A 15543-nucleotide genomic window follows, 5' to 3' on the forward strand; every position below is an offset into this window, starting at 1 on the left:
CTCCAAAAAGGAAAGGAGAAATTTTAACAGGATTACAAATTATATAAGCTACAGGTCTGTCCATATCACTCTTCTCTTTTCTTATTTACTGCCTGAAAAGACTCTTTTTCAAGTTGTTTCATATGGAATCCTTGTGTGTCTGGCACAGGTTCCAAAGCACATCATAGAATATTCTGGAGTGCTGAGCACACAATTCACATGACACCATTCAGTGATACTGCTGCCCTGCTTTAATTAAGAATATGTTCAGTATTTATACCCCACATACATATATTTTCTTCTGAGCTGTTCACTGCAGAGGAACACATTGCCACCATTTACAAACTGCTCAGTGAGAAACTCCTGATAACCTTGCCAGGAATTTCATCCCAAGGACTCCTGTAAGTATGTTTGCACTGTGACAAGATATGGGAATGATGGAATCAACTTTCAAACTGAATTTTTTTCAATTTATAGTCAAATTAATTATTTACATAATATGTGCTTTTGTAGTGGTGAATCCATGAAATGTCTACAGATTTGTCACTGCATACAGATTTGTGATAAAATAATAAATAATAGCTAAGAAAATATTCCTAAGTATCCTCTACTTAGAAATAGGTTCTCCAGAAATCTGATCCATTAGTTTTTGAGTAAACATGCATGGAACTGTGATTCTAGAGCAGAGGTCGTCAACCCCCAGTCCGCAGCCCAGTGTCGGTCTGCGGCTTGAGCCAGAATGGGCTGTGGAGACAGACCTCCTGCCCCCCACGCACTCCCCTCCCCACAGCTGCTTTTTTTGCGTGTGCCAGTGTGAGCGCTCCGCCACCCCTTCATGCATGCAGGCACACAGGCGCTCCTGCATGTGCGCAAAGGGGTGGGGGAGTGCTTGCACTGGCACGCACGTGCACACTCTCCCACCACTTCTCACATGCGCCCAAGAGCGCACGCTTGCCCGCGCCAGCACAGGGGTGCCCTGCCTTCCTCAGAGGCTCAGACGGTCCACAGTCCCAAAAAGGTATCAAGCCAAGAAGTAACTAGAACAGAGCATTGTCCCTTCTCATCCATGTTTTGACACAACATAACACTCTTCCATTTGTGAAATCACAAATCCCTTTGTCATTTCATGGTACCATTATTTTCTCATCAGGTTCATTAGTGAGAGGGACTGTCTCATCAGAAACAGAGGCACTGATAAAAGATGGAGCAACAGAAGAGGAAGTTCTAAGGACATACCTGCCATAATTATATGGCATTTTATAAAACACCTAATTGGATGGATTCACAAACAAGCAAACAAACAGAAATCAATGTTTTCAATGAATGAAGAAATGCAATTAAAACATTATTCTTTGGATTTTGAAACAGGCAATCAAGCTAATCCCAGCTTGACAAAAGAGACAAAGAGCCTTGTGGCACCTTTAAGACTAACAGATTTATTTCAATGTGAGTTTTCACAGATTAAAATTTACTTCCCCAAATACATCTGCAAAATTGGATTGTAAATTATGAAAGTTTCTGCTAAACTAAATATGTCAATCTTAAAGGTGCTACCAGACCTTGTCTTTCTTTTTTTTACTATTTTGTTCACACAAGAACATTTATGTTTCAATCTGTTACTCACGTTTCCAACATTTGTGGACTATTTAAAAATAAAACTACAAAATAACATGTCCGTGTACTTTTGGGACTCTTGTCCTCAATATTAATTTCTTAAAATTAAATCACTGCAACGCAGGGGATTAACAAGAAAAAGAACATAGGAAACTTACCTTGCCTACATATTGGTAATCTGAACCAGTATATTCCTCCAGCAAGAAAAACTGGTTCCACATCCAGCCTCGTTTCTGGCGGTGAAGAACTTTTCCATCATTCCCCACTCCACGTTCCACAAAACCTTTGGGCTGATAGTCTGAAGTTCTGGTGAACACCATTGCTGTCAAACTAGGGTGTAGCAGGCACACCCAGAGAAGCACCAGCAATAAGACTTGCTGTATGATCATAGTTCTCCACTGCCGTTTGTCTTCCCCAGTGACTTTGGCTGCAGGATCAATATGACAAGTCCTCTCAGATCAAGCTCTTGTTCTTTGTCTTCAGTGGAACATGCAATCAAGCAGTTTCTTGCAGCTCATCTCTACTCTGTGCATATCCCAAATCTTTAAAAGCAAACAAGGGAAAAATATAATCACAGACATATAATTGTAACCTTAAAACATTCCACAATGTTATCTGTGTTACATTTCATATCCTTCTTGGCAGCAAGAAACTGCAAATTCTTACAGCAAATTGGTTATTTCTCCCCAGACAAATAGCAATATGGCAACTATCTACTAATCATTTCATAATCTAAAGTTTGTAAAATACATTCAGTACCTTAGTATAAAATGAGATAGCTGGGGAAAATAAAGGATTCCGATAAATGTGCTTTCCCTGCCCCCACTTCCAACCACCACACCTCTAACTTTTGGATTTAAAGTCTCTGAGAACATTCATCATGTAGACTAAGGGCTATGTACCATTAGCACTTACATATTAAATACCACAATCTTTACTTGAAATGTTTTCCACCTGATTTGACTTACAAGTAACCCAGTGTTTTATTAATCTTGTTACCAAGAGGCACTTAAAGGCTAACACACAGGCAGTTTTAGAAATCACAAAACTGGTGGAATACTAGTTCCCCAGGGTGCTTTAAATGGCAAAAGAGAACATCATACGCATCAGAAGAAATGTAACATGACAAGAAGCAACTTTCTAATAGAGAAAAGTTCCTAGGATGCAGAGTTCCAGAAAAAAAGTCAGCCATGAATGAAATAACTGATGGGAAGAAGTGGGCTTTAGGTCTTCATTTAAGGCTACATCAGGGTGAATTCTAGGTAGTTTGGGGCTAAAATACATCTAAAGTCACTACCCTGTGGAAATCCAGTAAGCAGTATGCACAGATGGAAGAAGGCTTTCTTCTGTAGAAGTCCCAGTTTGAATTAGTTATGCAGACCTGGATGTAGTTCTGACTTTTAACATATACTGCTGTTATTATATCTTTGATCCATTCAGCCCAATATTGTGTACTTTGTCTGAGAGCAGCTGTCAAAGGCCTCAGGCGTATCTGAAAACTTTTACCTGGATACTGAAATGATTTAAATACTATTCCAAAATGGTCTTCCAAGCTGGAAGCTCACAAGCCCAAATATGTCTGGCTTCCGTACTAGAACTGTGTCAACAGGCTGCAGATGTTCTCTGTCTAGGCAAGGTACACATCAGGATTCAAAGCATCTAAGGACATCTCCATCTGCAATACTGGGTGTCCCTTTGATTTCTAAATATAACTAAAGCCCTATTTGTTAGGCATAAAATTATGGGGAGGTTTCCATGGGATGTAAGAATGTGAGGACATGTGTAAGCACCACCTTCTGTTCCACTGCCATATCCAAAAGTCATGCAGACTTTCATGTGATTAATTTGACAGAGAAGCCTACATATGTGTTTGGTTGAAAGTGCTTCAAGATCTCCTATGGACAGAAGCCTTACCTTATTAGATATTTTAACTGTCCTGATGCTCTGAAAAAATAATATAATACTTGAACAATGTCAACCCCAAAAATCATTTTACATGGTCCTAAAGTATTTATTGGGAAATGTTAGAACACCCTTGAATTCCAATCTAATCTCTTGTCCAATGCCTTGGCTAACGACACTGGGTCTGAACAAAACATTTCAAATGTAAAAGAGAATGTTTAAGTATCTATTTTACCTAAATTAGAGTTTCCCTTGCCTTTCAGAGTTGGGTCAATCTTCAAGTAAAACTTCATAAGGTTCTAGACATAGATCCTTTATCACCTTGTAGTTATAGCACTACTGCAATAACTAAATGATTCAGGTTTTGGCACACCTCTCCTGGGGCCCTCCCTTTAAGCTCAGGTCCAGTAAGTTCCTGTGACCACTCCCCAACTCCCATGGCACCTTCTGTAACTTTGTGGGAGGAAAAGGGGAAAGCCTATGAAGGGAAACATCTGGATTTCATCACATTCCCAATGGCATTACTGACTACCTCCCCCCACAAGTTAGGTTTACATAATAGTAAAACATGACGTTTGCTTTGACTGATCAGCAATGCATACACTTTGCAAATCCTTTTGCTATCTAGTAATAAACTACCAACATGAAGTTGACCAAACTCTGGGAGGCAGTGGAAGACAGGAGGGCCTGGCGTGCTGTGGTCCATGGGGTCACGAAGAGTCGGACATGACTTAATAACTAAACAACAAATAAACTAGCAAGCAGTAGATCCTATGTAATTCTAAGTCTGAAACCCTAAAGTTTGATTTTATACTGATTAGATATTGATGCTATTTTTCAAATACAATTTTATGAGTTACACACTCGTTTCAATAGGGTTATTTTTGTGTGTTTGTTTTCTTTTAGGAATTTAATGCTTTAGCCCAGTGGTTCTTAACCTTTTTGAAAGAAACGCCCCCTTGAGCCATTGAGGAAGTTATCATAGCCCCCCCTCCCCGCGCTGATATCTTATTTATTTATTTATTTATTTATTTATTTATTTATTTATTTATTTATTTATTTATTTATTTATTTATTTACTTACTTACTTACTTACTTACTTACTTACTTACTTACTTACTTACTTACTTACTTAAGACACTTAAATCCAATGACCCCTGAAAACAAAATTCAATTACAAGAAAATGAAATGCCCCAAAAAAGTAACATTTAATGATTTAGTTGCAAGTGAATTTTCACAAGACGCAAAAAGATATATTAAAAGGGCATAAAAACAAACTGCAATGCAGGAACTAAAAATTTCAAGACGAAAACTCTGAAACTAAATTAAGATTGGAGGAAAATATATATTCATGCACACTGCAAAAAGGCTGCAGCCATCTTCACAGGTTTGGCTTGCTCCAGTGCCCCCCTACCGCCCCCCTTCTGCTCCAGCGCCCCCACGCCGCCCCTTTTTGTTTTACCGCCCCCCTGAAAAATGAAATCGCCCCCTGGGGGGCATTATCGCCCACGTTAAGAACCACTGCTTTAGCCAAACCACCAAAGATGTGTAATGTTCGACCTATGCAGTCATTCTATGTAAGGAGAAAAGTGAGCTCACCCTGTCTTCTCCACTGCCACTCTCCTTACATTAAGAATGATGTTGTGAAGAGGTGAGCCTTCTCTGCCTATGGGAGCTCTCCACATGATCCACGACATGGAAAGGCTTAATGGGCAGAGGAGGCTCTGTTCTTCACATAGTCATTCTTTATTTGAAGAAGAGAGCTAGGGAAATATCTTTCCTCACGTTTTCAGCCTACCTATTAAGGCTAATATCCTGTTATCATACACATTTCCTTCCTGGTTGCCTTGTGCAAGGAGGGATCCAGCAACCTCTTGCATGAGCAGAAAGCTCCACTGCGTGTAGCACTTTGCCCATGGAGTTGTTACATTCCATGAAAAGGAACAAGTAAAGGGTACATTAGAAATCCACATGAATGACTGGATGCACAGCTGGATAAAAATAGCCCACCCTCTACCAATGATATATCATTATGAGAATGTCTTGTTATGGGTCATCAAGTCAGAACTGACATAGTGACTGGAATAGGGTTTTCAAAGTAAGTGGGTGGTGTAACCAGTTCCAATACCCCCCATGAGTTTCCATGACAGAGGTGGGGAATTGAACCGATATCTCTTGAGTCCTTGTTCATTCTACCAACTATACTAGTGGTCCCCACACTTGGGCCTCCACATGTTCTTGGACTACAACTCCCAGAAGTCTTCACCACCACCTTTGCTGGCCAGGATTTCTGGGAGTTGACATCCAAGAACATCTGGATGACAGATATAGTTCACTGGTCCCCAAGCTTGGAGGCCCAAGTTGGGGACCACTGAACTACAACCCATAAGCCCCCCCGCACACAAGGAAATAATTTGAGGGCAGCTTGATCTTGAATGGGATTTACTTAAATTAGCATTACAAAAGACTTGTCAATGGTAGAAATGAAAACTTCTAGGACTGATATGCTCATATGCTCATACACAGCTGACTCCATTTTCATTCTGCCCTCTGGGCATGTCTGTTGGGATTCTGATGATTAACACATCCTACACTTTGACATCACTATACTGCACCCACTGTTAAACTGGCTAGTCTACCTCCATAGTTAAAGATACATGCCCTATCCAGCAAGCATACTTTGTACCTAGAAACATATTTCCATGTGTGGATCATGCTTTAGGGAAAATTCCAGCTACCAGTTCTGGTTATATGAACACTGAATACACTGCCACCAAGATGAATTCTGCTAACAGTCTACCCCTTTCTGGAAGGTGGGAGATGATCTAGTTCTAGGCACCATCTCCCTTGCTCATGACAACAGTCAGTCAGCTCGGACAAGGAGAAAAGCAGTCAACATCCAACTGGATAATTTACACATTCTCAGGGGAAGTTATCTAGGTTGCTATGACTAAATATAGATAATTGATAAGGTACTAAGTGTCTGCCAGGCACATGACAGGGAGGGGTGCAGGTGGGCACACATCAACAATTAGCCATGCAATCTAGTTTTGTGCAGTTGTTGTTTAGTCGTTTAGTCGTGTCCAACTCTTCGTGACCCCATGGACCAGACCACGCCAGGCCGTCCTGTCTTTCACTGCCTCCCGGAGCTTTGTGCAGGGATTAAGCTATTATGTGGAACTAAGATTTTCTTTCTCAGAAGCATTTCCTTTTCAGGATATATACACATATATGTGAATTTTGTTATGTACATACAGTGGGGTCTCGACTTACGAACGGCTCGACATACGAATGTTTCGACTTATGAACCGCTCTCATAGGAATATACGGACTCGACTTACGAACTTAGATTTGAGTTACGAACTCTTTTTCCCCCCTTTTTGTAAAGCTAAGTCATCTTAGGTTAAAAGGAAAAAAGAAAAAATATCTCCCTCTAGTGGCAGAAGGCGGAATAGCAGCTTCCCATTAGTTTCAATGGACGAAAAGAGCAGATACGGATTAAATGGTTTTCAATGCATTCCTATGGGAAATTCAGATTCGACTTAAGAACTTTTCGACCTGAGACCTGCCTTCCAATACGGATTAAGTTCGTAAGTCGAGACCCCACTGTATATAGGAAAAAGGATTCTTATGTGCAAGAATGAAAAAAAAAAGATATTTTTTGCACAAATTGCCCCGAAGTAGGATGGCTGCTCCTGCTTTATTTATCCATTTGGAGCAATGGAAGAGGTGTTTGCATGTTTCTTTGCAACCACTCAATTATTTTGTGTGCTTGCTTTGTGTGCATGTGTTTTTATGAAAGGGAAAGGATTACAGGTATTTTGGACAAATTACAGACTTTAAGAAGAAAAATAATATTTTTTGTTTCAGAGTTGGATGGAGGTAGTGGATCTTACAAGGCTTCAAAATTCTCTGAGGTGTTTTATTACGTTCAGTCTAAAGTAAAAAAAAGGAACAGTGATTATTTTTCCCATTCCTATCAAAATGAGATGGTTTTTGCACTGTCTGTGAAAGAGAACAACTTTTTTCACAGCTCTGTTTCCATTCTCCTTGCTTCACAGGCATATATATTCCACCCTCCACCTATACCCATTTGATGCTGAAGTGTTGTTAATTTTCTCTAGGGAAATAAATCTTCAATGTTAGCAGCTGTTATTGAATTTCCTTCTTGTTAAATTAGGTCAGTGGAATGAAAGCTTGGATGGAATCTGTTGAAACTAGAAAACCAACTAATGTACACATACTTGGCAAGCAAGGTTGCTTAATGGATCAGTCTAGCAGAGGCATATCTCCCCCTCCCCATCTATCCCTTTAGAGACTCCTGTTTCAGTCCAGTCCACTATCTTAAGTGAAAGCACTTGGATGATCACCTAACTTCAAGCAATAATCTATTTTTGTGCAAGGAAAAAAAACCTGATAACCAACAGCATGGCTGTTCAATTAATGAACAAAGGGGCATCCTCCCTTCAGTAAACTCTGAATATACATGCCATCCTGAGGTTAACAATCATTCACTTTTTCTGTATTAGCATATAAATACAGTTGATGTGAACGATGGCCATACTTATTAACAAGTTGCCACTGGTACTCCTTCTCAGATGCCACATGCACAACTTAATACACAACCAGAAATGAGAATGACAACTCATTCATTTGTAGCAGTCTACTGCCACAATTTAAACAATTAAAATCATGCTTGCTTAAATCCAAAGAAGGATTCTGGCCAATATTTTGAACCACTTAGTGCTCTTACATAAGAGGAGATATTATCTGGGTACTGGTAAATATGCCACAAGTTAAGAACAATGAGCAATTTATTATAATACAAAACAGCTTAGAAGAATACAAGACCACATACACAGTAACAGAACTCCACAGCCATCACACCATGATCCCCAAAAGCATTTTTAAAAAGCCAGATTTTAACCTAGCCCTGAAATGAGATCAAGGCAGCCATCAAACAGGTCTCCCTGTGGTAGGAATTCCAAAACCAAGGTGCTTTAGAAAATGACCTAACGTCCTAGCCAGTCAGAAACATCCTAATTATACTTATTCACAAAAACATAATCCCTCTCTCCAGATGTGTGAACACTCCTCTTAGTAGTTCAAGAAATTTCACTTGTCTTGCTGAAACTCTTTTGCTTCCCCTCAGAATGCTGCAGACGCCCATGATATGCAACTCCAAATTCATGGAGTATTTATTATTTGTCTATTTGTTGCCTTTAAAGCTGTATTTTTACTTTACTATGTGAACAATCTGTAAAACATACAAAATACTGTACTTGAAACTGCAAAAAACAATACGTTAAAATGTGAAATGAATAAAAGCACAGACGATGAAACTAGGAGCAGAGAACCAAGCATTTCAACATGTAACACTAAAAAAATCTGCAAAGGTGTAAATAAAAGCTGTAGATACAATAAAATAATTTATAAAATACCCAGGACAATTGAAATTCTGAGAAGACACAACTGTAGATGACTGGTATATTAAAGTCCCTTAGTAATGCTTATACTGTACTCAAAGGAAACTCTTCCAATTTTCCAACTTAGGATAACCCCATCAAGTTCAATAGCCATGTTGTGTGAAACTCAGCTGACAATTTTAAACATTGTATGCCCATTTCAACTATCTGCCTTAAACTCACACCTATAAAGTTTCTCTGCCCTCTTCTATTCATATCAAAAAGTCACTGAGACATGTGCATGGCTATGGGGAGTCACCACACAGGATTGCCTGCTTATCCTTCCCTCACTCCCATATGTGAAGTCTGAACAAAGCAGCTGCACTTATGAAGCAACATGCAGCTCACAAAGCCATAAATTTTCCATCTGTGAAATACTGCACTCATATTGATAAAAGCCAGACACAACAGAAATTTGTATTTTATCTAATCAGCCTTGTGAAATGATTTGCCTCATTATACAGAAGCTCCCTCCATGTGGTGCCTTCCAGATGTGGTACACTACAAATACCATCATCACTAGATGGGAGTGATGGGAATGGTCATTCAACATTTATGGATGGCACCCTGCTCAGTTACATGTAATAAGTTAATTTTTTTTACAAGGATAGAACGAAATTACATTTGACACAGTGACCCAAACCCATTTACCTACTTACACAAGCATAACACAAAAGGTGTAACTTTTGGAACTGAATTGCTCCGCTTTTAGGAAAACTCTGTAGACCTTATTGTCAATTATAAATTTAAATAAAGTTATATGGCATGAGAGAATCTTAAATTAAATAGTGAAATATTTCATTGAATGAAAATAGCAGAAATGAATTTTGCATTGTGTTCACTGAACTATATTGACCTGTGTTAACACATGAGAGGGTTGAGTCTATGTTCAATCCGTTGAAAGTCAGGATGCTGGAATCCATGCAGACTGGAGAAATAAGTTGTTGAGATGTCACCATCCTGAGAATCCAAAGGTTTGGTGAAAAATATTTTGACTCTGCTGATATCCAAGAGTATAAATGAGATAAATTTTGCCTTGTTTAGTTTGAGAGAAGACACACAGATTTTGTTGTTAGCTGAGAGGGGGAAGAGAATCACTGCCAGGAGAAGTAAGAATGATATGATGTGATATGATGTGACATATTTAGATACATTATGCTTTGCCATGCTCTTTTTTTGCTTTTTAAATATCTAAATAGATTTTGATTAAAATCTAATAGATTTTGATTAATTTTCTAAAGTGCCCTGCATTTTTCATTTTCAACACAGAAAATATTTCTAACCTTGTGTATTTGGAAGTAATTACAGAAAATACAAATTTAGTAAATCATACTATTCTCTACAAATTAAGAGTGCTATCTGCATATGTGAACTGAAATTTTGGAATAGAAGATTGAAGATTTTGAAATATATTTCAAATTTTTAAAATATATTATATCCCTATTTATATATCTTATGCCAATGTATACCTGTTACTTTGAATTTTCTATATGCTTGCTTGTCTGCGCAATAAAACTTAGAAAAGAAGATGCTGTTCTGAACTGTTAAATAATAAAAATCAAAGAGATATCCAGGAGAAAAAACTAAAGTAAAGATAAAATAGTACAATATATTCTGAGATTATATTGGAAATCAACCCTGAGTGCTCACTGGAAGGACAGATCCTGAAATTGAGACTCCAATATTTGGTCATCTCATGAGAAGAGAAGACTCCCTAGAAAAGACCCTGATGTTGGCAAAGTGTGAGAGCAAGAGGAGAAGGGGACGACAGAGGATGAGATGGTTGAACAGTGTCATCGAAACGACCAACATGACTTTGACCCAACTACGGGAGGCAGTGGAAGACAGGAGGGCCTGGCGTGCTCTGGCGCATGAGGTCATGAAGAGTCAGACACGACTAAACGACTAAACAACAACAACATTATAAGATTACAAGTAAATTCCTCAGCAGTTGTGTGCAAACACAGATCTATATGTCTCTCATAGGAATCTGTATAAGACAGGAGCCCTATCGGTTGCATACCAAGTCATACAACTCAGTATGCAACTGTTAATATCTATGGTGATTTCTTAATTTGTGGCAATTTGCCTCCGAAAGTTACACCAGCCAGGAGAATTTTGGCCAATAAATAGGAATTGTGTTTCTTTACTGATGCACGAAACAGCTTTTTCTCATTATTTAAAAAGTTGCTTTTTCAGGGTATTTTTAGAGAAGCTTTGACAAGAAATCTATTATTAATTTTAGGATTAAATCCTTTTCTTAGTCCTAAATACTGGCAATCCTTTTGAATCAATGAGACTTTGTATTTAAGTAAGTCTTATTGATTCAATAGGTTTACTTTAGTTGGGAATAGTAATTAGATTGAGCCTGTGCACACACAGCCCCAATGGTGACAACAAATCATGAGCAATGTGACAGGAAACCCCCCCACAAGCTGACTGTAAGGTATTGTATTCCGTAATGGTGATTTTGTTTATAGCAGTGCAGGAAAGGCAGTACTAACAAGAAGCTGCTTTTCAAAAACAGCTTTCCAAGTTCTGTCTATAATAGCTGGCTGGAGCATATGCCAATCTCTGAATCTAAAGTTACAAAGGTTTGCTTATGAGAGGTTAGTATTACTTTCTAGTACAAACTACATAACAAGCAAGCCCTAAAGAAGTCCTGAAGTATATTCTCCTTTATGAACTGATAGCTGTATAATGAAAACAATAGTAAAACACCAAGTACTGTACTGTATCTCCTCTCTGTACTAGAATTCTTCATTAAATAACTATGAACTCAACCAACATGAAGAAAAACAAAGAAATGTAAGGGATTCGTGCTTGCCACATGAGTAGACCCTGTCAGGCAATGGTCTGTATTCTGCAATCTTTAACTTATTTTCCTGTTTAAGTATATACTCCCTATAGCTTCAAAGAAAATATGTCCCCTGAAAAACTATCCAGGCCTGCTGGAATATGTTGCAAATTTACCATCTCCCTCAATAGTTTTTTACAGACATGCACGTAAACATCAATTAATGTTTCACTGAGTCAAAGGGCTTGTTTACATTTATATTTGCCTCATTTGATTTAGAAACCATGTGTTGCCACGTGGTATTTGAGTCAGTGTGTGCATCCTCTTGGGCAAAAAAAATAATCCACTTTTAAGCTGTGTTGTATCTCAGTTGAGGGGGCCACATTGGCTTTTAGAATTATTGCATCTGAAGTTTTGTCCTGTGTTTGCCAACCCTGCCCTCATGCCTGCTGCTGTGGTTAGAGAGGGGGGGGGGGGAAAGGGAGAGTCTACCAGCAAAGCTACTTCTCTCTTTAATAAACTTTGCTGCTTCTGTCCCTTTTAAGACTGTTGAACCAGCTGTCTCCTACCCAGTTTCCCAAACAGCTCTGCTGGTTTCTCCTGGCTTCTTTCTACACATTTTTTAACTTTGTTCCACAAAAGGTTGACTGGGGAGGAAAAGAGGGGACAAACAAGGCAAGGAAAGGAAGTCTGCACACACAAACTGCTTCCCAAGGAGAGAAATAACCTACAGCAGGAGCGGGAAGTGGCTGTGATAGGACTGATGGTGTCCTCTCTTCCCTCTGCCTCCCAGGAACAGCAGGAGAATTCTTAAAGGGATAGAGGGAACAGAAGCCGCCAAGCTTTCTAAAGGGACAAGCAGCTTTGCCAGCAGAGCCTCCCTATCTTTTGGCCCATCTGTCCCTCCTTCCTTCCTGCTGTCTTTTCCACTTTTGCCACTGGCTACCCAAAGGCACAATTTTCAGTGGCTGGTCTTTTATAATAAAGTTTTATCTATCTATCTATCAGTGATAGAGAGGTGTACATATGGAGAATCAATAAAAATAAATTAGGTTTCATATGCATGCTAAATTAAATGATTATGTGGCAGAACAGTATTTTAGGTCACTTTCCAACAAGAAAACACACTTCTCTGGTTAATAATCGGTTCTTCTGTTTACATCATGGAGACACTTTATTTTAAACCATGAAGAAGAAGAAGAAGAAGAAGAAGAAGAAGAAGAAGAAGAAGAAGAAGAAGAAGAAGAAGAAGAAGAAGAAGAAGAAGAAGAAGAAGAAGAAGAAGAATATAGCACAAGAGTAGTTTGTATTGGTCGGTAGGAGCAAACACAAAGTCTGGCCCATTCACATTTAATTTCTCTATATACAGCAGGTAACTGCCCCTGAAAGCTGACTGATGGCAAGCTAGTGCTTAGGTGGACTAAAGGATTAACTGAAGTTAATTAATACACTGGTTAATTGTAGAACAGCAGACAATTGAAATGCTCTCACCTTATGCTTACATAGAGCCTGAAAGTAAGAGCCAGTTACTTGTGGTTACTTGTTTTCTTCAATAATGAATGTAACTGCATCACATTATGGCTATAATATAACAAGAACTATTCCTTTTGCAGTGTAACTGTAATCTTTTGGTTTGCATTCACAGTTATGAGGATGTGGGTTCACCAAATGGTGGATGAAGAATATCACATGGTTCAGACACTGAGTTACACTGTTCCTTATGCTGCTCAATGAAAATGAAAATCAGGTTTTTGAATTAAACATACCTTGAAACATCTCTGAAGACATGAAATCAATAATTTGTTAAAAAGTGTAACTGCAATAGTGGCTATGTTTGCTTGATTTTTTGAACTATATTGGCAATTATTTTTTTTAGGTAACCTTCAAAACTCTATACTTACAATATGAATATTACTTTGTGGATGCATGGCTCAGCAGTGCATGAATGGAAGTAGTTGTGTAATAATTATGAAACTGCCCTTAGAAATATAAAGTAGCATTAGTCTCCTGAAGGTCAAGATCATTCAGATTATTGTATTCCCAGTTACTGTACAGATATAAAGTTGGACGATGAGAAAAACATACAAGGTGTGGTGGAATAAATTATTTGAAGGTGCTGGAAGTTTTACAAAACTATGGACAACTAAAAACGCAATAAATAAACGGGGTTTAAATCAAATCAAACCAAGCTTGAACTCTCACTACAAACTAAAATGACTACAGTGTATTTTGAACGTATAATGAGAAGAGAAAGCTCTTTGGGAAAGACAATAAAGTCGGGGATATGTGAAGATAGAGGAAACCTCAACATGAGATGAATGGATTCAGTAAAGGAGATCACGACTCTCTTTCAGGAACTCATGGGATTTCTGAGATGTTGTCTGAATATTATTTTTTCTCCAGAAGAAACACTTATTTGCACAGAAATATTACAATTCCTGTGCAAAATGGCATATTTTCTATATCTTGGAAGTGCACTAAGTGTGCAGTATTTGGCAGTTTGTTTTACAAAAGGAAAGGTGGAAACCAATACTTATAAAAAAAATAGCGAGGAAAAGCAAGACTCAGAATCCTGGGAAAGGTAGAAGGGGAAGTCTCAGCAAGCCTGATGCGATTCAGAAAATCACCAAGAGTGAGAATTTTTGAGTACTCTCCAGAAGACTAGCGTAGGGCTTTTAGAAGTCATTAATTCATAGGATCACCATCAAATATTCTTCGATAGCACATATCATACACAGTGGCAATAATTTGATCTTTATTTAGTTTACCAAACATTTTTATGCCAGGATTGAGAGAACACAAAACACTAATATGTAGTCAACAGTCTAGATTAATGATGCGTGAATAGGACTAACATTTCTTATATCCTCCAGCTAATTTCCTTGCTGCAGTGTGAATTCCACTAAATGATACTGACTGCCTATAAAAAAGGCACTTTCTCCCTTCAGGGCAAGAACGTTTTAAGTCTCCAGGCTCCTGCTTTTCAGCACTCTTGTCCTGTCAGCTGGCTATCAAGTTTATCAGAGCAGCATTAAGAAGCACACCTGCCATTAGTTTGTCAAGCGTTCTGTGCATCAGTTCAGGCAGACGCCTTGCAGCTTCAAAAGGCAGGACGGGCTTTCCAAAGGATGAAGAACTAACTGGGGCATGGAGAGACAGTGCATGCTTGAGAGGCTATGTAATTTAATAATGTGCTCACTGATGGCTGCATGCAAGCACCTCCAAGTTGTGCTACAGACCAAACTGAAACTATAGTGAATGTGATTATTGCTAATTAGATGGCAACAATATGACTAAGAACTCTTGTATAGACAGACAGGTTCCAACAGGCAAGTTACATCAAGCATCCCACATTGAAAAAAATGATATTATGAATATACAGAGCAGAAGTGGCACCTTTAAAAGGTTAGTATTTCTTCCAGCAATTAAATAGTTAGTTCAGGTTTGCATTTCCAAAAAACCCATAGATGATGATGATGATGATTTTTTTTAAAAAAAAAGCTTATTCCTCAGGACATTGCCCAATCTGCGTCTCTTGGACTAAGGTGCAGATCAGAATGCAGCCGATCCATCACATAACATATCTCTCAAATAACATATCTCTCTGACTGTTACAACTCAGATCTCAAGATACCAGCACAATGTCAAAATTCTTCACTTTGTTGGTCTTCGTCTAACCATCAGTGCATCATTATTTATAGGTTCTGACCCCACACATTCTCAACATTTTGTAGGCATTTTGCAATTTAACATGCATCTGACAGATTCAGTACAAACTTGAATTT

At 38.5% G+C, this 15543-nt stretch overlaps 1 protein-coding gene across 6 annotated transcripts in view; it reads right to left on the reverse strand.

The window, feature by feature from the left end:
• Positions 1-15543, reverse strand: part of CDH10 (cadherin 10) — a 159807-nt gene that overhangs the window by 108186 nt on the left and 36078 nt on the right. For all 6 annotated transcript variants that reach the window (XM_078391724.1, XM_078391726.1, XM_078391725.1 and 3 more), the window contains exon 2: positions 1752-2135. In XM_078391724.1, the coding sequence (XP_078247850.1) occupies positions 1752-1982 (231 nt within the window). In that variant the 5' untranslated portion in view covers positions 1983-2135. The remainder of the gene's footprint in view (positions 1-1751; positions 2136-15543) is intronic.

This window comes from Pogona vitticeps, chromosome 4 (assembly GCF_051106095.1).
Source record: "Pogona vitticeps strain Pit_001003342236 chromosome 4, PviZW2.1, whole genome shotgun sequence".
NCBI classification, from domain to species: Eukaryota; Metazoa; Chordata; class Lepidosauria; order Squamata; family Agamidae; genus Pogona; species Pogona vitticeps.